At 42.2% G+C, this 24,243-nt stretch overlaps 1 protein-coding gene across 2 annotated transcripts in view; it reads left to right on the top strand.

The window, feature by feature from the left end:
- Positions 1 to 24,243, top strand: part of exoc6 (exocyst complex component 6) — a 149,786-nt gene that overhangs the window by 117,515 nt on the left and 8,028 nt on the right. For both annotated transcript variants that reach the window (XR_008811869.1, XM_056297792.1), the window contains exons 20-22: positions 11,846 to 11,987; positions 13,441 to 13,514; positions 23,251 to 23,363. Coding sequence is in view for 1 of the 2 variants with exons in the window: in XM_056297792.1 (XP_056153767.1) it covers positions 11,846 to 11,987; positions 13,441 to 13,514; positions 23,251 to 23,363 (329 nt within the window). In the remaining variant the exon portion in view is untranslated. The remainder of the gene's footprint in view (positions 1 to 11,845; positions 11,988 to 13,440; positions 13,515 to 23,250; positions 23,364 to 24,243) is intronic.

Here is a 24,243-nt window from a genome sequence, read left to right as displayed (position 1 = left end):
TCCAGTCTGAATGACATCCCGATGTCGTCGCTGTAGATCCTTGTGCGGTGGATCAGCGAGTCAATGTCTTGCTCATTCCTGGCATACAGCTTGATGTCATCCATCTATAGGAGGTGGCTGATGGTAATTCCACTTCTGAACCTGTATCCTTTTCCACTCTTTGTGATGATCTGTCTGAGGGGGTTCAGGCCTATGCAGAACAGCAGCAGGGATAGTGCATCACCCTGGCATTTGTCACATTTGATGGTTACCTGTGTGATTGTCTTTGAGTTGGCCTCCAGTGTTGTTTTCTGCTACCACATTGATTTCTTCACGAAGGCTATTAGTGCCCTGTTGGCTTTGTATAGTGCCACACACTCCAGTACCCAGGTGTGGGGCATTGAATCGTAGGCTTTCTTGTAGTGAATCCAGGCTGTGCTCAGGTTGGTCTGTCTGGTCTTAGAGCCTTGGGTGACTGCTCTATCAGCCAGTAGCTGATGCTTTGACCTTCTGGTGTTGTTCCAGATTTCTATATATTTGTTAATTTGTCTTTTTTATGAAAATGGGGATGTGAATGATCATCTCTTTGAATGCAAGTTATTTTCTTTTTTATTATTCTTATCAATGTAATTTTTGTCAAAACAAAACTCTATTTGCTTTAGTGGAGATTTTCGGTGTTACACTCCGTAAGTCCCTAACTTTTTCTGCTGTGGGATAAAAAGTGTTGGGAAACACTGTGCTGTAGGGATGAAATAATGACCTGCTAAGTATTAATACAGGGTAAATATTAGATTTCATGCTACATTTACTTTGATGTTATGTTACCCAGCGTGACATCACCTTGTATTCAGGTTTACAGCTTATTTTTTCACCCCTGAAACACAAACAAACAAAAATACTTTTGTTGGGTGTAATGTGACAAGTTAGTTTATCCAGTACAGTGTTGGATGTAGGTTATAGTTAAGAGCACATTAAAATTACAAGGAAAACTAATTGTGTAACTCAGTAATCAAAGTTCAGTTAGCTCGCTTTACTTGTACTATATTACTTGGTTATTTCTGTGTAATAAACAGCTTGTTATTTAAAGGGTTGCCTTTTTTTTCTTTCTTGATTTGGTAGGTGACCCGGTAAAGTTTGATTCTGGTTGTTGTTTTAGTGGTTAATAAGCCTGATGCTGCCGCTTTGTAATGCTACTGCATCATAAAATGAAACTCGACAAACAATGCGTGGTTCATTTAAAGCTTTCTGTATACGGGTGCTACACACTGCACAGGTCTTCAGACAGCTTTACCAACAACTTAGAACACAGCTTCCTCTCAAGCCTCCTGCACACTCTGTGATGTGGGCCGTCTCAGATGAAAGGTGACTAAACGTGGCGATATCTTCGGTTGTGGCTCCAAAACGGTGGTCCTACGTCACACTGTGAGACAGGTTCAAAGACGGCCGTTATTCTGGTCTTGTGACCGAAGATAACCTGGGACAAAAGTGTGACAGTGTCAGAAATGTAGGATGACCATTTCACAGTGTGACTGCTGCTACGACCTACACTACCGTTCAAAAGTTTGGGATCACCCAAACAATTTCGTGTTTTCCATGAAAAGTCACACTTATTCACCACCATATGTTGTGAAATGAATAGAAAATAGAGTCAAGACATTGACAAGGTTAGAAATAATGATTTGTATTTGAAATAAGATTTTTTTTACATCAAACTTTGCTTTCGTCAAAGAATCCTCCATTTGCAGCAATTACAGCATTGCAGACCTTTGGCATTCTAGCTGTTAATTTGTTGAGGTAATCTGGAGAAATTGCACCCCACGCTTCCAGAAGCAGCTCCCACAAGTTGGATTGGTTGGATGGGCACTTCTTTGAGCAGATTGAGTTTCTGGAGCATCACATTTGTGGGGTCAATTAAACGCTCAAAATGGCCAGAAAAAGAGAACTTTCATCTGAAACTCGACAGTCTATTCTTGTTCTTAGAAATGAAGGCTATTCCATGCGAGAAATTGCTAAGAAATTGAAGATTTCCTACACCGGTGTGTACTACTCCCTTCAGAGGACAGCACAAACAGGCTCTAACAGGTACTATTTAATGAAGATGCCAGTTGGGGACCTGTGAGGCGTCTGTTTCTCAAACTAGAGACTCTAATGTACTTATCTTCTTACTCAGTTGTGCAACGCGGCCTCCCACTTCTTTTTCTACTCTGGTTAGAGCCTGTTTGTGCTGTCCTCTGAAGGGAGTAGTACACACCGGTGTAGGAAATCTTCAATTTCTTAGCAATTTCTCGCATGGAATAGCCTTCATTTCTAAGAACAAGAATAGACTGTCGAGTTTCAGATGAAAGTTCTCTTTTTCTGGCCATTTTGAGCGTTTAATTGACCCCACAAATGTGATGCTCCAGAAACTCAATCTGCTCAAAGAAGTGCCCATCCAACCAATCCAACTTGTGGGAGCTGCTTCTGGAAGCTTGGGGTGCAATTTCTCCAGATTACCTCAACAAATTAACAGCTAGAATGCCAAAGGTCTGCAATGCTGTAATTGCTGCAAATGGAGGATTCTTTGACGAAAGCAAAGTTTGATGTAAAAAAAATCTTATTTCAAATACAAATCATTATTTCTAACCTTGTCAATGTCTTGACTCTATTTTCTATTCATTTCACAACATATGGTGGTGAATAAGTGTGACTTTTCATGGAAAACACAAAATTGTTTGGGTGATCCCAAACTTTTGAACGGTAGTGTATGTCTGCTAAAAACCAATAGAAATGCAGCACGACATGACCCACTGATCAACGCCACGCACAATCTTTGCTGGCGCTAAACACAGACAAACGCACTGTTAGCATCTGTGACCCAAACAGCATGGATTCAACAAAAACAGCAACACGAGCTGCGGCGACTATTGAAAGGACTCGATTCCTGCTTGGTGTCATGTTGCTCTACCAGCGGCGTAGCCTGCAATTCAGTAGTGTTGTCATCGTACAGTCTACACACATCACACTTAATGTGATTCAGTAGTGTTATCATGGTACAGTCTACACACATCACACTTAATGTGGTTCAGTAGTGTTGTCATCGTACAGTCTACACACATCACACTTGATGTGATTCAGTAGTGTTGTCATGTTACAGTCTACACACATCACACTTAATGTGGTTCAGTAGTGTTGTCATCATACAGTCTACACACATCACACTTGATGTGATTCAGTAGTGTTATCATGGTACAGTCTACACACATCACACTTGATGTGATTCAGTAGTGTTGTCATCATACAGTCTACACACATCACACTTGATGTCGTACCCAAGTTTATTAGGTCCATCACACAGTGTGGCATGCAGTAAACTTATAGGACTGCTAAAATCCCAGTCTGTAGGAGGCTTGACTACAATTACACTGTTATTACACATGAAGGAAGCATTTTAGCAATGTTAACATGAACACTGGCAAAATGTGATACACGTAATCTGCAAAACGCCAGATCATTCCCCACCCCTGGTGTAACTGGACTACAGTTACTGAACTGAGGGGGCTGGTATTAGAAAGAAGTTACCCCAGGTGTTTCTCTACACTGGTTTTCAGAGCAGTTGGTTTTAAGGCATTAGAAGTCAGTCATGTGCAGAGGACCTGCTCATTTAAACGTGTCCATAATGAGTTGGCTTTATGCCCCCCAAAAAAAATATTCAGACAACTATATTTTTACAATACATCCACTTCCAAGTCAAAAGAAATAATTCAGATGTGTGTGATTTGGGCGGCCTAGCTGACGATCCCAGACCCTTTAATTTAATTTTGTTCAGTGGCTGTTTTCCTCCACTTTGTGTTGAACTTCCTGTCTGTCCTGTCTTCAACGAGTCCCACTTCCTCCATGGCTCTTCTTATGATTTCTTTAGACCCTTCAGAAATGTCCCCATGCTCTCCATCAGTAACACTGTGTAATGATTACTTCTTAAGCACATTCAGTTTTTTATTTACAGTTTGGTTTTGGAGTAATTTGACCTATGCAAAGCATGCACTGAAATGTACCTCCTCCTATTCATTTATTATTGCCATACTTCTTTTCTCCTCCTCTTTTCCTTCACTTTCTCCTCCCCCTCTACCAATTTTTATTTTCAATTTGTTTATTTTCCGTCTTGGTTTGGTGGCGTCTCTGCTCAGAATAACAACAATGACCATGCGTCGATGTCGGTAAGTATTCCTGCCTGGCTGTGCTGCTGCAGTGTCCAGAGAGGGAATGAATAGCATGCTCATGTCTCACCACACCTACACCAGTACACCAATACACTACTACCCTAGTACACGCTCCTCACCACTTCTTTCACTCGTGCTACAAGTCTTTGTCAAGTACCTTTTCTACACTTGTATCTGGAGCACTGTGGTGTTACTGGTCGCTGCATAGCTGTTGGACCACTCCACGTGCCAGAGGTCAGTTCAACATGAGACGGGGTAGCTAGTGTTATATCAGCAACCTCCACACAGCTACACAAAAAATACTGTTGAACCTGAGTTTGATCCATGGATGTTGTTCTTCATCCATCCATTATCCGAAGAGCTTGTCCTGCTCTCAGGGTCGCAGGGATGGATGTTGTTGTATTTGTTCATAAAGATGTTCCATGAGCTTGGTCTGCCTTATAATAACCTTGCTGCTTCTCCAAACTCACCACTGCCTCCCTGAGTCTCCATCATTTGGCTGCTATGGTGAAGGTGTACAGTTCTGTTTGCTCCATCACTTGTCTGCCTAGCAGCAGATGTTATAATGAACAAGAATGATGGCGTCTGTGATTTGTGGATTAGCTATAGTGTTAAATATGCCAGGGAAAGTGTCAGGCATGAAGTATATTGTTTTCATGTGACTCCTTGGGATTGTTGTTTTAAGGTTATTCAGCAAATTTTCTCAGAGTCAGGTAGCAGGTAGGCTCATGTGCTGTCCAGCCACATGAGCATCATAACAGAATGCACAAGCTGCTTGTGTCAGTCACAGAAAGTTGAATCAGTTCATCAGGACACAGCGTTCATAGACAGGTCTCTTCATAAACGTTGTGTCCAGATGACCTGAGTCAACTTCATGTGATGTCCTCACCTGCATTATTCAGCATGCTTTAATCAGACTGCTTGCTGTCACTTGGTTGCCCTTAACACCAGAACCACCGGGATCTCACTCCTACCTGAAACCACCATGGGTGGTCAAATTTGATGGCCGGTTTTTAAACTCTATATTGTGTTAAGATAGATACCCAACTGAGATATTAATCCATTACATATGTTAGTATGTCTGTTATGAAACAACTTGACACCAAAATTAATATTTTAACAACCATAATACTATTTTTAAACAGTTTAAACTTCAGAGAGACATGGTCAAACTTGAATAGCAAAATTGAAAAAGTTAAAATATGACCTGAAAAACAAAACGGAAAACACATGTCACCAATCTAACAAACGTGATATGTAAAAAAATAACTGAAAATAGATATTGAAACAGTCCCAAACAACGACCAGAACTTAAAACCTACTAGAACGACCTTGGGCAGTCAAAATGACCTCCGGTTTTTAAACTCTATATCGTGTCAAGATAAATACCTAGTTGAGATATTAATGCATTACATGTTAGTGTGTCTGTTATGACACTAACTGACACCACAATTATCATTCTAACAGCTTTAATACTATTTTTAAACAATTTAAAATGGCTGCTGTTCAATGCCTGTTAATACTGTAATGCCTCGGTGGTAGTCATGGTGCGTCTGTAGCAGCGTCTGTACCCAGATATGTTGGACATAATCACACATCAAGTGTAGACTATTTGTCTGCACTGGAGGACACTAGGGTGTTTCTAGGACACAGCAACGAACTTCATGCAGGAAATGATGCGACCAACACACTTCATAAATACTGACATGATGCCACCATCACGTGTCATAAATACTGACATGACGCCACCATCACACGTCATAAATACTGACATGATGCACACCATCACACGTCATAAATACTGACATGACGCCACCATCACACGTCATAAATACTGACATGACGCCACCATCACACCTCATAAATACTGACATGACGCACACCACCACACGTTATAAATACTGACATGACGCCACCATCATACGTCATAAATACTGACATGATGCCACCATCACACGTCATAAATACTGACATGATGCCACCATCACACGTCATAAATACTGACATGATGCCACCATCACGTGTCATAGATACTGACATGATGCACACCATCACACCTCATAAATACTGACATGATGCCACCATCATACGTCATAAATACTGACATGATGCCACCATCACGTGTCATAGATACTGACATGATGCCACCATCACACCTCATAAATACTGACATGATGCCACCATCACGTGTCATAGATACTGACATGATGCACACCATCACACCTCATAAATACTGACATGATGCCACCATCATACGTCATAAATACTGACATGACGCCACCATCACACCTCATAAATACTGACATGATGCCACCAACACACGTCATAAATACTGACATGACGCCACCATCACACCTCATAAATACTGACATGACGCCACCATCATATGTCATAAATACTGACATGACGCCACCATCACACCTCATAAATACTGACATGATGCCACCATCATACGTCATAAATACTGACATGATGCCACCATCACGTGTCATAGATACTGACATGATGCCACCATCATACGTCATAAATACTGACATGATGCCACCATCACACCTCATAAATACTGACATGATGCCACCATCACACCTCATAAATACTGACATGATGCCACCATCATACGTCATAAATACTGACATGATGCCACCATCACGTGTCATAGATACTGACATGATGCACACCATCACACCTCATAAATACTGACATGATGCCACCATCATACGTCATAAATACTGACATGATGCCACCATCACGTGTCATAGATACTGACATGATGCCACCATCATACGTCATAAATACTGACATGATGCCACCATCACGTGTCATAGATACTGACATTATGCACACCATCACACCTCATAAATACTGACATGATGCACACCATCATACGTCATAAATACTGACATGACGCCACCATCACACCTCATAAATACTGACATGACGCCACCATCACGTGTCATAGATACTGACATTATGCACACCATCACACCTCATAAATACTGACATTATGCACACCATCACACCTCATAAATACTGACATGACACCACCATCACACCTCATAAATACTGACATGACGCCACCATCACACCTCATAAATACTGACATGACGCCACCAACACACCTCATAAATACTGACATGACGCCACCATCATATGTCATAAATACTGACATGACGCCACCATCACACCTCATAAATACTGACATGACGCCACCATCACACCTCATAAATACTGACATGACACCACCAACACACGTCATAAATACTGACATGATGCCACCATCACGTGTCATAGATACTGACATGATGCCACCATCACACGTCATAAATACTGACATGATGCACACCATCACACCTCATAAATACTGACATGACGCCACCATCACACCTCATAAATACTGACATGATGCCACCAACACACGTCATAAATACTGACATGACGCCACCATCACACCTCATAAATACTGACATGATGCCACCATCACACCTCATAAATACTGACATGATGCCACCATCATACGTCATAGATACTGACATGATGCCACCATCACGTGTCATAGATACTGACATGATGCCACCAACACACGTCATAAATACTGACATGATGCCACCAACACACGTCATAAATACTGACATGATGCCACCAACACACCTCATAAATACTGACATGACACCACCAACACACCTCATAAATACTGACATGACGCCACCATCATATGTCATAAATACTGACATGACGCCACCATCACACCTCATAAATACTGACATGACGCCACCATCACACCTCATAAATACTGACATGACACCACCAACACATGTCATAAATACTGACATGATGCCACCATAACACGTCATAAATACTGACATGACGCCACCATCACACCTCATAAATACTGACATGATGCCACCATCACACCTCATAAATACTGACATGACGCCACCATCACACCTCATAAATACTGACATGATGCCACCATCACACGTCATAAATACTGACATGATGCCACCATCACACGTCATAGATACTGACATGACGCACACCATAACACGTCATAAATATGGACATGACGCACACCATCACACGCAAATTATGAGCGGCTGTTTTGACCGCTCATGGTTGTTTTAGGCAGATCTTATCATAACTTTTATATTTGTATGCAGTTGATCTAAAACTCATTGTAATGTAAATATATGCAATAGGAGGAGGAGCAGTCAGGGGGCGGCAGGTCTGTATCTTTTTTTTCACAAAGTTATCAAACTCTGAAAATCCAGAACAGCCATGATGACCGTCTTGGTCGTTGTGGTGGTAAAGGATCAAACCTTTGGCCTGCAGGTTGTAGTTCAGTATCTCACCACTGCAGCGACACTACAGCAGTGCTGCAGCACCTTTTACCTGCCAGCCTGGAAACCAAAACTCCACCATCAGCAGGAATGATCAGTCTCAACCTCATATTCACATTCAGTCCAGAAGTTCTCCAAAGAAGTTATTTACTAGCTGATAATATATATAGTAGATATATATACTTTACCATTTTTCAGTTTGTTGTTTTACTCAACTTTATCTATGAAATTTGAACAATATCTTGAGTTTAAAGGTGCTTTTTTTTTATTGATTGATAATTTACTGTGCTGGGTTCAGATTCACTTTGAGTTCAAGCAGCACTAGTGTGTCTGTAGTCCTGGGTGGTCTGTAAATACCTTAATAACGCTTTCTTTTCTGCCGGCCCGGGTAGGTACTTGCCACTTTGAATTTTGTATTGTCCAAATAACTTGCTTTTTTGAATTAAATATCTTGGAAATTTATTTTGCTGTCTTGAATTCGAAGCTATGGGAAGGCATGGAGTCTTCCCAGAAATGTGTGAGAGTATATTATAGATATAGTGTGGTCCCTTTTACACAGTGTTTATTACCTAGAATGATCTGGTAGTCGAACATGCATACGTCACTTCATGTATGACCTGCTGGCCTCATGTGAGAAACCTTATTGGTGTTTTGCATTGAGATGTAACGTGGAATTCTCCCTCATCTCCCATTTTATTTTACTATGCATGTTGGGTTCTGTTGAACCCATGTGTGTGAAAGAATTAGTTTTACTACACATGTGCGGTTCTGTTGAACCCATGTGTATGACAGAATTAGTTTCTTTTTTGGGGGGGGGGGCTGTATTACAATAGTGTTCCTCAAAACAAAGTCATACCACTCCATGAATGTACAACAAGCGTGGTATTACCTCTCCACCATCATAATAGAATACCCCCATGAACTTCTGTTCTGCACAGCTCCCCCACCTCTCTCTATCGTCAAGCCAACTCAAGTCCATTTTATTTGTGAAGCCCAACATCACAGATTACGGATTTGCCTCCAGGGGCTTTCCAGCACCACAACATGGTGCTTTCTCAAACAGCTCAGTAAAGCCTAGTTATTTATGCCACTTTCCAAACACGATCCTATTCTTCCCTCCTTTTTTGTCCAGTTGTGCTTTTTATACGTTCCTGTTTCCAGCCTTTTAACTGGGCTTAAAATTAGTTTTCAATAAAACTGTCTACTGACTTGCATGCCAGGAACCTTCACTGAATCAGTTTTGTAGTCATGCATATTAATTTGAGTGAATTATGATTTGATTACACGTGATGACTCAAGGTACACCTGTTACTTTATAATGGCAGCCATGCTCATGGGTAAGCGTTCCATGTGGGGAGGAACATGGCACAACAGGGCCTCCCTGGTGTTATTTGTTTGGGAATGATATGCAACCCTGTGTTTGCTGCCAAGCTACGCTGGAGTCAGTGAGTAGCCTGACTCTTGCAAACTGATGAAGAGTCGACAGGCTGCTTGTGTAGATGGCAGCCTGTTTGGAGTCGATGAGCAGCTGCTGTGCCACGTGATCACTGCTGTGTGCCCACCAGTCAGCTGGCAGCATGAAGCTGGGCACTGCCAGGGATGCTGTGGGAACCCAAACTGTTGATTTCTATGATGTGAGATAAGCACGAACTGAAATTATCTAGCTTCTTTCATAAAGGTGTGTTTTAAGACATTTCGCCTGTAATTTATCTTGCTTTTGAAATACAAGCCCACTTCTAACTACAAGAAATGCAGTTCATATCTTTAGCAGTGATTTTATAGCAATTGTTTTACATTTGCATATGAACAAAGTGTTTCTGCTGGACCACTTGGCTCAACCACATCATCCCTGGAGTATGAGATGTTGCATGACTGTGACAGTGTGTTGTCAGTGTTTGTTTGCTGCTGTTTCTGTGTGAAATAAACACTAACTACGACCTCACAGACCATTCACAGTCTTTCTGCGCATTTTAAGCTTGAGGTGAACTCCTATTAAACTATGAACCCATTGTGGAACCAATGGATTCACCATAATTCAAATAAATAACTAGGACACAAAGAAAACTGAAGTGCACCCCAACATTTCTGAAATGTTCAGATGTGGGAGTTCTAAACACGCTATGAAACTTGATGGAGAAATATTTGTGGGTCCTGTATTTTGCCATGCTTGCATGTATTTGACCCTCTGTTCAATTTGTCATGTAATGTACAGGAAACACAGCTTGGAAATAATGGTGTTCTAAAGCCTCCACAATACTTTCAGTGATGTACTGTACTTGCTCCAATCCATTGAAAAGTTAAAGAAAACTTACTTGATTATGGCAGTCAAGGCAGTGTACAGCAGACAGTGACAGTAGTGTAAAGGCTTGCTATTTTTTTCTACTAATATTTTATTTAATATTTTATTTTAAGCTTTGCTGTTTTGTTATTTTATTTTGTTTTTCATTTTTATTTTATTTTGATATTTTAATTGTATTTATATAATATTTAATTATGTTTTATTATTTAATTACATTATTATTATTTGATTATATTTTATTTTGCCATTTTAATTTAATTTAATATTATATTTCATTATATTTCATTTTATTATATCATTTAATTATAATAGCTATTATTTTATTTTATTTTTCTGCTATTTTAAGGATGTAGACATATTTGTAAGAATTTACAGTATTGTAAATGATTGCTTGTATTTGTGAGGATTTGGAAGGCATTTAAATCCAGGTTACTCTTGGGGAATCATGACCCAGTCCTGGGGAACATGACCTAGTCCTGGGGAATCATGACCCAGTCCTGAGGAATCATGACCTAGTCCTGGGGAATCATGACCCAGTCCTGGGGAATCATGACCTAGTCCTGGGGAATCATGACCCAGTCTTGGGTAATCATGACCCAATCCGGGGGTATTGATCAGCAGTGATCTAGATTGGTCTGCTGGACGCCTTGACTGACACATGATAGCAATATGATGTTTTGTTTACCCTGTATCCAAATTTCTAATACTAATATTTAATATCTTCCCCTCTTGTTATGCATCCCTGTTTCTATTTCTACTCCTATATTGCCTCCCCTCTCTCCCCCTCTGCCCCTCCAAGTTTCCCTCTCTGTTCTCTTTGCTTGAATCTTTACTACTACACTCCCCACCTCATTCCCTTTCTTTACCTCTTCCTCTACTCACCTAACACATCTTCTTACCCCATTCCTTCTTTGTCTTTCCAAACCTACTCCCCTCTGTATCCTTTTTCTAAACTCTATTATTCCATCCCTCCATTTCTTTCTCTGACCCCCCATCATCTCCTGCCCTCCTTTCCACAACTCTTGTTTCTCCAGGGGAAAGTGGCCCAGACTGCATGTATGTCAGCCTGTAAGCATCTTTCCACATCGCTGATGCAGATGCTGCTGGACACTGAGCTCAAACAGATCAGCATGGGAGCCATTCAGCAGTTCAACCTGGATGTCATTCAGTGTGAATGTAAGTATCCATTAATATGAGATTACTTTCAAAACTGTTAACTTCTCTTGACGGTCAGGGTTCCCATACAGACCTGGAAAGGATGCAGGTGGGTATTTTTTCTCTTTTTCCCTGTTTTTCCTCCCCAATTTAGCATTTCAAATTCCCTGTTCTCCTGGGCCCCACCATTCAGCTGATTTGACTTGGCTGATCACCTCCTCCTTATGATAGCAGTAAAAATATAAAGGAAATAAAGGACTAATAGGTGCAGATTTGTACATACATAGAAGGGAAAGAAAGTAGAGTAATGGTTCGAGACACAAGATGCATATAAACAGAAGAGGTAAGAATTGATATAGATAAACATTGAGACCATACATCAAGTCATGTTTTTCCAGTAATTCTATCTAAAGGCGAGTAATGGGCAGGGCGGGTGGTGTCCAGGTAGTTGGATGAACTGGTCAGAGAATGGGTTGGAACCCAAAGGTGGGTCACAGATTTTATTTAGTTCGGCAAATGAATTTGCAGAATTTCCTCATCTTTTATTTAAGGTTTATATCTGCAGTATACCTTTGAGCCACTTGAGTGAGCTTGATGGTATTTCTACTACACTCAAAGTGTCCGCCAGAAATAGACTGAATGCTGCACCAGATATGCACATTAGCAAGGTGTAAGTAAAACTAATATGCACAACTGGGTATGTGGCGTAGGTGTGAAAGGGTAATAGTCAGGATAAGTAAATGGCACGTGATGGCCTAATGAGATCTGACGTTGAGTAGACTGATGTGGTTACCAACTTGACTGTTGACTGGTTGAATTGATTGATTGTTTGAATTGATTGTTGACTGGTTGAATTGATTGATTGACTGTTTGAATTGATTGTTGACTGTTTGAATTGATTGATTGACTGTTTGAATTGATTGTTGACTGTTTGAATTGATTGTTGACTGTTTGATAACAATAGCTGCACTTAAACACAAGCCTGCTTGCTCTGGTGATAGACATAAGAGTTTCAGAAAACTTTGAACAAGAAGCATATTTTTGGTAGTACTGAATGATCGTGGGCGGCACAGTGGCGCAGTGGTTAGCACGGCCGCCTCACAGCAAGTAGGTCCTGGGTTCAAACCCCGGGGTTGTCCAACCTTGGGGGTCGTCCCGGGTCGTCCTCTGCATGTTCTCCCCGGGTCTGCATGGGTTTCCTCCGGGTGCTCCGGTTTCCTCCCACAGTCCCCCATGAAAACTACAAACTGCCCCACAGGAGCGTTACTGCCTAGCTGGCAGTGAGTCAGCAGACATGCATTGAACGTAAATAAATGGAACATTTATTAATAACATCAATTCATATTTCATGAAGACCAGGACGGCTCGGAAGAGTGGGGTAATTGGTCAAATACAATTTGGAAAAAAAAGGGAGGGGGGGGGGTGTTCATTATTTTTTGCTAATAATTACATTTGTCTGCCTCTACCCCGACAGTGTTTGCCAGCTCAGAGCCAGTTCCGGGTTTCCAAGGAGACACACTACAGCTGGCCTTTATCGACCTGCGGCAGGTAATTTTCTTACCTGGCAAATTCAGCTGTCTCGTCCCATCCCATCTCACACTGTTGTGATATGTTCCAGAGGGGTGTGCAGCAGGGCTGCAACCATACACTCAACTCACAACGGTTCACGATGTGGTTCACGATGTGGTTCATGATATGGTTCATGATATGGTTCATGGTACGGTTCATGATGTGGTTCATGATATGGTTCTTGATATGGTTCATGGTACGGTTCACGATGTGGTTCATGATAGGGTTCATGATATGGTTCATGGTACGGTTCACGATGTGGTTCATGATATGGTTCTTGATATGGTTCATGGTACGGTTCACGATGTGGTTCATGATAGGGTTCATGATATGGTTCATGATACGGTTCCCTATGTGGTTCATGATATGGTTCATGGTACGGTTCACGATGTGGTTCATGATATGGTTCATGATACGGTTCCCTATGTGGTTCATGATATGGTTCATGGTACGGTTCACGATGTGGTTCATGATATGGTTCATGATAGGGTTCATGATATGGTTCATGGTACGGTTCACGATGTGGTTCATGATAGGGTTCATGGTACGGTTCACGATGTGGTTCATGATATGGTTCATGATAGGGTTCATGATATGGTTCATGGTACGGTTCACGATGTGGTTCATGATAGGGTTCATGATATGGTTCATGATACGGTTCACGATGTGGTTCATGATATGGTTCATGATATGGTTCATGGTACGGTTCCCTATGTGGTTCATGATATGGTTCATGGTACGTTCACGATGTGGTTCATGATATGGTTCATGATAGGGTTCATGATATGGTTCATGGTACGGTTCACGATGTGGTTCATGATAGGGTTCATGGTACGGTTCACGATGTGGTTCATGATATGGTTCATGATATGGTTCATGATAGGGTTCATGATATGGTTCATGGTACGGTTCACGATGTGGTTCATGATATGGTTCATGATATGGTTCATGGTACGGTTCACGATGTGGTTCATGATAGGGTTCATGATATGGTTCATGGTACGGTTCACGATGTGGTTCATGATATGGTTCATGGTACGGTTCATGATATGGTTCATGATAGGGTTCATGATATGGTTCATGGTACGGTTCACGATGTGGTTCATGATAGGGTTCATGATATGGTTCATGGTACGGTTCACGATGTGGTTCGTGATAGGGTTCATGATATGGTTCATGATACAGTTCACGATGTGGTTCATGATATGGTTCATGATATGGTTCACGATGTGGTTCATGATAGGGTTCATGATATGGTTCATGGTACGGTTCACGATGTGGTTCGTGATATGGTTCGTGATACGGTTCATGGTACGGTTCACGATGTGGTTCATGATATGGTTCGTGATACGGTTCATGGTACGGTTCACGATGTGGTTCATGATATGGTTCGTGATACGGTTCATGGTACGGTTCACGATGCGGTTCACGATACGATTTCCTCTTGATTTTTTTTATAACAAAATGAGACTGAAGACAAATTATAACTGAAATAAATCCTTTATTTCTCTGACAAAAATTTATAAAATATAATTTCTGTTATCTTTTTTTTATCAGATTAAAGATTTTTTTTTTAATTTCTGAGGTAGGGTATAAACTATAAAAAACAATGCATTTCTTCTTTGTAAAAGTGAAACTGAAAAAATATTTTGTCTTAAAATAACGAAAAAATAAAATAAATGTATTTATTTATTTATTTATTTATTTATTTATTTATTTTTTGAACAAGGGAATAATATCATCTGCAAAGAGAAAAACAGAAAAAAATACACTCACCTTTTTCCAACAGGATGATACAACATATTTAAAACAAAAACAGTCATATGAAACGGACCATTCGGAAAGTGTTTTAATTGGAATCTCTTGCTAAATTGTAAATGTCATGGAGGCAATGAATTAAACCAGTGCTAACCCTAAGGAAGAATGGAATCAAACTTACATGATGTTCATGTCCCGTATGCAGTACAGGGTGGGGGGGTTCTTGGTGGGGGGCTTCTTGGTGTCATGTCATGCAAATTGCTTTGCACCAATCAACTTTAAACCCACACTTGAAAACATCACCCAAATCTTCTTGCTATCACACAGCAATATGAGACTTAATTCTGAACGAGTATAGAAATAACTTTGTAAACGTTAATTTTCATCAGCTAACTGATGAAAAACTTTGACATTATTGACTGCCTTCCAATAACAGTTAAGTTTCTATGGTTAAAAAAAAAATCACTCCTACTAACACAGGCTGCCGGTCACCATGTTACATGTTCTGTTTGTGATGCTTACTTAGTGGTCATTAGGTTGCCCTAGTTAGAGCAGCTACAGGTATATTTCACATTGTTGCCACAGTTGGTATATTGAGTTAATTTATTCTGTGCGACCACCTCAGTCTCTAGACATCTTATGAGCCCACTTACGTTAGCTAGCTAAGCAGTCTTTATTTAGCTGACCTTAATTGCTTCACCATGTTAGGCTAGGCAGCTGCGTGCTAGGAGCAGGAGTCTCCGTGGACTATGATGTTTGCGGATGACATTGTGATCTGTAGTGAGAGTAGGGTGCAGGTGGAGGAGAGCCTGGAGAGGTGGAGGTATGCACTGGAGAGAAGAGGAATGGAAGTCAGTAGGAGCAAGACGGAATACCTATGCGTGAATGAGAGAGAGGACAGTGGAATGATGAAGATGCAAGGAGTAGAGGTGGTGAAAGTGTATGAGTTTAAATACTTGGGGTCAACTGCCAAAGTAACGGGGAGTGCAGGAGAGAGGTGAAGAAGAGAGTGCAGGCAGGGTGGAGTGGGTGGAGAAGAGTGTCAGGAGTGATTTGTGACGGAAGGGTACCAGCAAGAGTTAAAGTGAAGGTTTACAAGATGGTAGTGAGACCAGCTATGTTATATGGTGTGGAGACAGTGGCACTGATGAAAAGACAGGAGGTGGAGCTGGAGGTGGCAGAGTTGAAGATGATAAGATTTTCACTGGGAAGCAAGACTGAGATGGTTTGGACATGTGTGGAGGAGAGATGCTGGGTATTTGGGAGAAGGATTCTGAATAGGGAGCTGCCAAGGAAGAGGAGAAGAGGAAGGCCAAAGAGGAGTTTTATGGATGTGGTGAGGGAGGACATGCAGGTGGCTGGTGTGACGGAGGAGGATGCAGAGGACAGGACGAGATGGAAACGGATGATCCGCTGTGACGACCCCTAACGGGAGCAACTGAAAGTAGTAGTAGTCATAGTAGTTGTACTAGCAGTAGTAGTCGTAGTAGTAGTAGTAGCAGTAGTAGTAGTAGCAGTAGTAGTAGTAGTAGTAGTACTGGTAGTAGAGGCTAGGCAGCTGCATGCTAGTCACCCTGAGATGAATAGAGATGGACTACTGTTAACCAAAAGCTGCCGTGCTGTTGTTGTTGAGAACAAAGTCCTTTCTGTTAGTATTCTTCATGTACTTCTGGTGACTGTCCTGGTCCTCTGCACGCCCAGGGAATACACGTAGAGCATGGTCTCGCACAGGGGCACTCTTCATGACGTAAAGGCTTGTGCGTTTTGCATTCAGTTTTTTCCAAAGTTGAAGTTTGCCACTATTGTTGGAGCAGCGGAGAACTGCAACGGTTCTTCCCAAACATTCCCAGACATCCTTGTCAAAAGTAATGTTTCATAAAAAGTAAAGGTAAAAATAGAAAATTGTACACTGACGGTTTGCATTCACAAGCACATAAATTGTAAGGAGATGCCACCGCAGTATGGTGACTTCTTTACTTCCAGTACTTCCCTGGATTCATGTATTGCCCTGCCAAGGGGCGAAGGCAGTAAATGTATTGTTTTTGTGGCACAAAATCAACCCACAAAAAGAAACCGTAAAGGATGTTTTTCAGCCATTATAATAAATAACAACTCTAGTGGTAGAATAGTGACTGAATGCGAGTATAAAGGATGTTCTGCCATGGTGATGTCTAGTCAAGTCAGTTTTATTTGTATAGCCCATATCACGCATCACATATGTGCCTCAGGGGGCTTTACCGCTACACAACATCCTGTCCTTAGTCCTGTATCATAACATCATCACACGTTCCTTATCCGATGTGAGGGCCTATCTGTAGTGGTGTATTTTGACTGTTCTGTGTAGGAATTTGCAAGTGCCAGAAATGGACTCATCACCAAAATCAGTAGTTCACTTTCAAGGCACTTCCTGGTGTGTGTAGGCACATTCATTAGCATGGGCGTTGAGAGGAAGCGTGCTAAAATCGTGGTGCTTAGCGGCACTTTCACTTCCAGTGTGGCTCTAACCTTAAGAGCATGTCATGACAAACTCAAAGGATGAAGTTCCTTTTATAAAGGATGACTGGATTGTGTAGTGCTGCAGATTGTGTAATGCTGCAGACACATGACGTGTAGTTAACGTCCAAGAAAAAGTAGTGTGTGCCACCATCGTGAAAGTGAAGGATTGTGGACAACTGTTTTAGTAAGTGACATTTGCTGTCTTTTTTTTCTTCATTTTTTTTTTTTCATTTATAAACCTCTTCATCCTTTGTAGGGTGACATTTCACTGCAGCAGCTCGGGACCCTTTAGACCCCTCTCCTTTGTCATTCCCTGCTGTTGTGCCCCACAATGATTTACCATGCTTACAGGCTCAGATAGTGTTTCCATTATCAGTAACACGGTTCTCTAATGGGTCCAAGTACTCAGATAGTACCATCTCACAGTGTATGTATAGGTCGGCGCCTTGAGAGGCTTTGCACTCGATGTTCATACACAGACATATTCGGATCATATACTCCATTACAAAAATGTTCTTTCAACCGCTACAGCATCCTGTTATGCAGATATCATTGGTGAAGGGAATACTAGAACTCTCTTCTCCACAGTGGAAAGGTTACTCAACCCACCTGAAACCAACATGAACAGTAACCTCTCTAGTGAACAACGCTCTGCTCTTTTGAAGTTTTTCAACTTCAAAATTAGTACCATTCATGAGAAGCTGGCCTCTGTTAACACCATGCAGACTGACTTACCCTCAGCAAGCACCATGAAACTGTCCCCATCCACTGTCCTATGGGACTTCAGTCCTCTAACTGAATATCACACTTCTGAACGTATTACTGAGTCTAGCAGGGAAGAGGAAAAGAGGAGGGCCAAAGAGGAGGTTTATGGATATAGTGAGGGGGGACATGCAGGTGTCTGGTGTGACAGAGAAAGATGCAGAGGACAGGAAGAGATGGAAATGGATGATCCGCTGTGGCGATCCCTAACAGGAGCAGCCAAAAGTAGTAGTAGTAGTAGTAGTAGTAGACGACTGAGTCTAGCACCTCCACATGTCACCTAGATCCAATTCCCACAACCCTAGCTAAAGCATGCTTGCCGTCTTACCATCTCCCTGATAATCTCCATCATCAACTCCTCTCTGTCCACTGGTACAGTTCCCCCTTCACTGATGGTTGCAATAATCAGACCAACTCTGAAAAAACCTGGTTTAGTTCTAATGACCAAAACAACTACTGGTCTATTTCTAATTTACCATTCATCTCCAAAATCCTTGAGAAGGTAGTTGCATCTCAACTCCTGATCTACCTGATAACAATAATCTCTTTGAAAAATTCCAATCTGGCTTTCACCCCAAACATGGCACAGAAACAGCCCTGGTTAAGATCACCAATGACTTGCTTCATGCAGCTGATTCCAGTCTACTCTCTATCCTCATCCTCCTTGACCTCCCCGCAGCCTTTGATACCATATCCCATCAGCTCCTCATGGATCGTCTGGCTGGTGTTGGAGTTGGGGACACTGTGGTTTGCTTCCTACCTTACAGACAGGACACATTTTGTACAGATTCAGAATTACTGGTTCGAAATAATAATTATTATTATTATTACAATATGCTGCCAAATACCCTGTGATGGTCTGGCGGCCTGTCCAGGGTGTCGCCCCGCCTGCCGCCCAGTGACTGCTGGGATAGGCTCCAGCATCCCGTGACCCCATTTGGGATAAGTGGCTTGTATAATGGATGGATGGGTAATAATATTTACTAATAATAATCAATGATTATTATTATTACAGTATGCTACCAGATACAAGTTTCTAGTTGAACTAGAGGTGGAGCTAGAGGTGGAACTAGCTGTAGTAAGTATGGCAGATTGGTGGAGGACAGTACTCATGAGCAGCATCACAGATTGTGCTTGTATGTGTCTCCATTAAAGGTGTTGACAGAAGAGTAGTGTAAAGCGGCAGTGTAATGTTGTATACCATGGTAGCTGAACTCATAAACCCCAAAATATCACTGCATACACTAAGCAGTTCCTTTTGTAAAATGTTGTTGGTTTGCCTTTTTGTTAACCCTACATTATGTGAGCTACACACAAACATGTTTAAACAGTCTTCTCTCACTTATGCTGTGAATGTTGGCATGTTAACAAACTGGGCAAACTGAATGTGGGCATCTTCCATGTCCCTCTTCATGCTGTGTGTACAATTACTTTTGCATGTAGCCTTTCCTACCTTTCTGCCAGTGTCCCTCTTTTTCTTCCTATCTCACTCAACCAAGTAATGGTATTAACTCTACTCCATTCTTCACTACGAAACACTACCCACACATCCAGCTTTACCCCCTTGGCATTAGTATACACTGCCCCCCCCTCTCGGTGCATGCTGGGAGTCGGTGTGTGAGTGGGTGTGTTTGGTGAGAGTGACCTGCTGTCAGTGAGTTCGATGTAATTATCCAATTCATAGTAGGTTATTTTTGTCTTTAGGTCTGATGGTTTCATATTGAGTTTGTCTTTTTGTTCGTGGACTAAATTTGCTGTAGTCTGTGCTTTGTTTGTTGTAGTTTTGTTTTGGGGTTTTTTTTTCCAGTGTGAGAGCGATGGTGTCCTCAGAGACGCTTTCTCTCTCTATACGACATGGAGTGCTGGTTTAGCCCGATCCATCTGTTCCAATACAGGCAGTTCTCCTGGCTGTGGGAGACCGTGTGGGACACGCCAACCTGTCCTATGCCTCCAGGATGAACAAAAGTGTGGTTGTTTTCCTGAAAGAGGAGCGTTTTGTGGCTGAGTTAATAGCGAGCGGCATCTCTCTGAATGGCGTCTATCTGCAGGTTTCCCCACTCACCGTGCCTTCCACCCTGGTCACCGTCTCTATAGTTCCCTCGTTCATTTTCAGTGAGCTGTTGGAGCAGCAGCTGCAGCACTTCAGGAAGCTGTCGAGCAGTTTTAGGACCGTGGGGTTGGGCTGTACGAAGGATAAACTCAAATATGTCCAATCCCTCTGGAGACAGGTGTTCATGCATCTGGATTGGCCATCACAGACGCAGGAGGTTTCCTTCAGAGTGAAACATGGGGAGGAACATTACATGGTGTACGCCAGCACAGGCAGCATTAAATGCTTTGGGTGTGGGGATGTAAGGCACAAGCAGAACGCTTGCCCTCACAGACCGACAGCGGGGTGCCATGAGCCGGATCGGCCAAGGAGCGCACTAACACCGGTGCTCTGCCAGATGAGGAGCCAGCGGATGCTGCTGCTCCTTGGGGGGACAGCGCTTTCGCCAACTGAGCCCGAGGCAGGAGAGGGATACAGCGGGCAGGCAGATAATTAGGCAGGGGAAAAGTGAGTTGATTCAGGCAGTGAGAATGTAATTGATGACAGCTCGGCTGTCCCGAGTGGCACAACAGAAGAAAGGAAAGGAGTAGAGGAAATACCGGCAGCAGGAGAAAGCAGTGGAAAAGGGCCAGCAGCTGCACCTGGCCAAAGTCAGGCTGGTGGTTTCAATGGGGAGTAAGGGTGAGTCATGCGTTATGGAGAGTGTTGCTGGTGAGGATAAGGTGGAGGAAATAGGGCATGACACTGACTCTGCCTGTATGTCTGTTACAGACTCACGGTCACACAGTGGACATCTATACTCACTAGAGAACATTAATGCTTTCTTAGATGGCACCTTTGGAAAATCTGTGAAAGTGTCTGAGTATTATCCAGATACAGGAAAATTTATTGAAAGTGTGTTGACTTTGCAGAAAGTAGTTGGTTATGATTTGCTGGATGAAAAAAATGTTTCTGTTTGAGAAAATGCATAACAGCTCTCAGAAAGATGCTGAATACCAATAAAGGAAAAGGTTCTAAAAGGTTAAAGACTAAGTAAGTAAGGTCATGATGAATATGTTGCACTGGGCGATCTTCCTCATGCTGCTACAAGGAAGGCCTTCATCACAGAGATGCAGTCTTCCTCAGGCCAGCCCGGTCAGGGGAAGAAGATTGCCCATAGAGGCGTGGATGCCTCAGGAGAGACCACCTGCAAGAAGACCACATCCTCCGCCCTGAAAGGTGCCATCTAGCTGGTTCTAGGCTGGAGAGCGGCGTCTTCTACATTGTAGAGAGTATCTTCTCCCCAAGCAAGTGCAGCAATTTGTCCCCAGCCCACCATATTTCAGACTTGCGCTTAAAAACCTACATTCCTGTGGCTTTCCGCTATTTCAGAGAACAGCTTCAGCATCAGATTGGATGACTACCTGTACTCGTTGTGTAATGAGCCCCTGATCGAGCTGTCCAACCCAGGAGCAAGCAGGTCAGTTTTCTGTCTGACCAAGGATGATGAGTACATTGTCAAGGCTGTCATGCAGTAGGCTGAGTTTCTACAGAAATTGCTACCCAAATAACGTGTGTGTGAAAGGTTGTAGCCTGCAGCTTCTTTACACTGGCTGTGGCAGGAGCCTCTGATTCATGGAGGCAGGCTGGATGTCTAAGAACAGTGCACTGCAGGACTTTCCCAGAAACTGGTTTCCACTAGGAACATCACCCTACAGCGCTTAGTGGCCACAGCAGGATCAGAACTCAACAACACCAAGGCGGTAGCTCAGCTACACAACATGAGGTCTACATGCCGCACAAGAGACATTTTAAGTCTATGGATTAAAAACTGTCTGAAGAGGAGCTGAAGATGCTGGGACACTACGACGGGATTAGAGCATCCACACAGAAATAACCTTTTTCCAGAATTTGGGGGAGTATTGTGCTTAGTGGGAGATGATGAAGATCTGGTTTTCTTTTTCTAATTTGTGTAACGAGGGAAAGTCCTGGCTGTATTGTTGGCTTAGGTTTTATTTGTTATGTAAATTGTGTAACAAAACATCATTGCACGTTGTCCATCTTGGGAGAGAGATCCTCCTGTGTTGCTCCCCCTGAGGTTTCTTCCTATTTTTTCTCCCTGTTAAAGGTTTTTAGGGAGTTGTTCCTCAGCCAGTGCGAGGGTCTAAGGACAGGATGTTGTGTTGCTGTAAAGCCCCCTGAGGAGAGTTTGTGTTATGTTGGGCTGTGCAAGTAGAGTTGACTTAACCTGACTATTAAATTGAGGTTTTGTAAATCTTTCTCTCTCTCTCTCTCTCTCTCTCTCTCTCTCTCTCTCTCTCTCTCTCACTCTCTCTTTCTCCCTCTCAATTGGTGTGTGGATCGGTTCTGTGATGGATGATGAAGTCTTTATTGGGCAGGTTAATGTGAAGGAGTGACTTTTTGTTCATATTGTTAAAAAGATGTCATGTTAAAGTCTGTTTCTTGTGTAAGAAAGACTTGTTTTTAAAATTCAAATTCTCTCTCTCTCTCTCGCTCTCTCTCCCTCTCCCCCTCGCATCTCTATCATGTCTTTACCCCCCCACACACACACACACACACGTCTCACTCTTAATGTCTGGCATGTCTCGCTCGGTAGACAATTTCCGTTGTAATGGAGTATTTCATATTTATTTTTCTGTCTGTGAGAAGCTCCTGGACCTGTTCATGGTGTGGGACTGGTCCACCTACCTGGCAGATTACGGGCAGTCCACGTCCAAATACCTGAGAGTCAACCCTGCCACTGCCTTGGCTCTGCTGGAGAAGTAAGTAAACTTGCTGTATGTGCAGTTAGATGAAGCCATATTTAATTACGTTGCAACAGAAATTTTTATTTTCCAATTAACAACTCCACAAACCGACAGGTCAGTCTTGTCACTCAACGGTTTCCATGAGGTAATTAATGATATATTCCTTCTTATTGGGAAATTATCTTGTACTGCTGCAGTGCCCATTCGGGTGTAATCCCCCCTCTGAACACCATGTGCCAGGGTGGCGCTGTTCGTCCGGTAGCCACGGGAAGACCTTCTCTGTCTGTATATATGTATGTCTGTCTTTCAGTTTTCTCGATAACAGCTCGTTCAAACAACTTCACACTCGACACTACACTTCCTTGGGTCCTCGGCAATACACCCGCATAGTGTTAAGTCGATTGGATGAACGGTTGTTGAAAAAATCGAGGGACAGACATACAGACAGATTCCTTCCATTATAGTTAGATTGGATGTTTGCAACCCCTTTCTGGCCCAAAGAGATGACATCTTTCAATTGGACTCATTTTTGTAACTTTGCTGTATTTTTTTTGTTTTGCATTACCTAACCAAACAATGTCATCATAATTGTATTAACAAAGAGACAAATGGCAAATATAACAATCCACATGCCTTTTAGCAACTTGAAAACTCAGGAGCTGTACATCAGTTGTCACAAACTTTTTTTTTTTTAGTGACGTCATGACAAAATCCTGCATAGAACATCCAATGGTAGTTTCATAGATGACTATGAAAAAAAGTGTTTGGCTGTTTGAGCTGTTTTCCCACTTTGTTTACTGTTCACCTCTGCTCCTCTTCTTCACTTTCCCCTCTGTTTTTGTTCTGTTTTTCTGCCTGCCAATATGCACTGCGAATGGCTACAACACAGAGTCTA

This window comes from Lampris incognitus, chromosome 17 (genome assembly GCF_029633865.1).
Source record: "Lampris incognitus isolate fLamInc1 chromosome 17, fLamInc1.hap2, whole genome shotgun sequence".
Lineage (NCBI taxonomy): Eukaryota > Metazoa > Chordata > Actinopteri > Lampriformes > Lampridae > Lampris > Lampris incognitus.
Note: the sequence above shows the minus strand (reverse complement) of the source record. Positions and strands in the feature narration are given on the sequence as shown.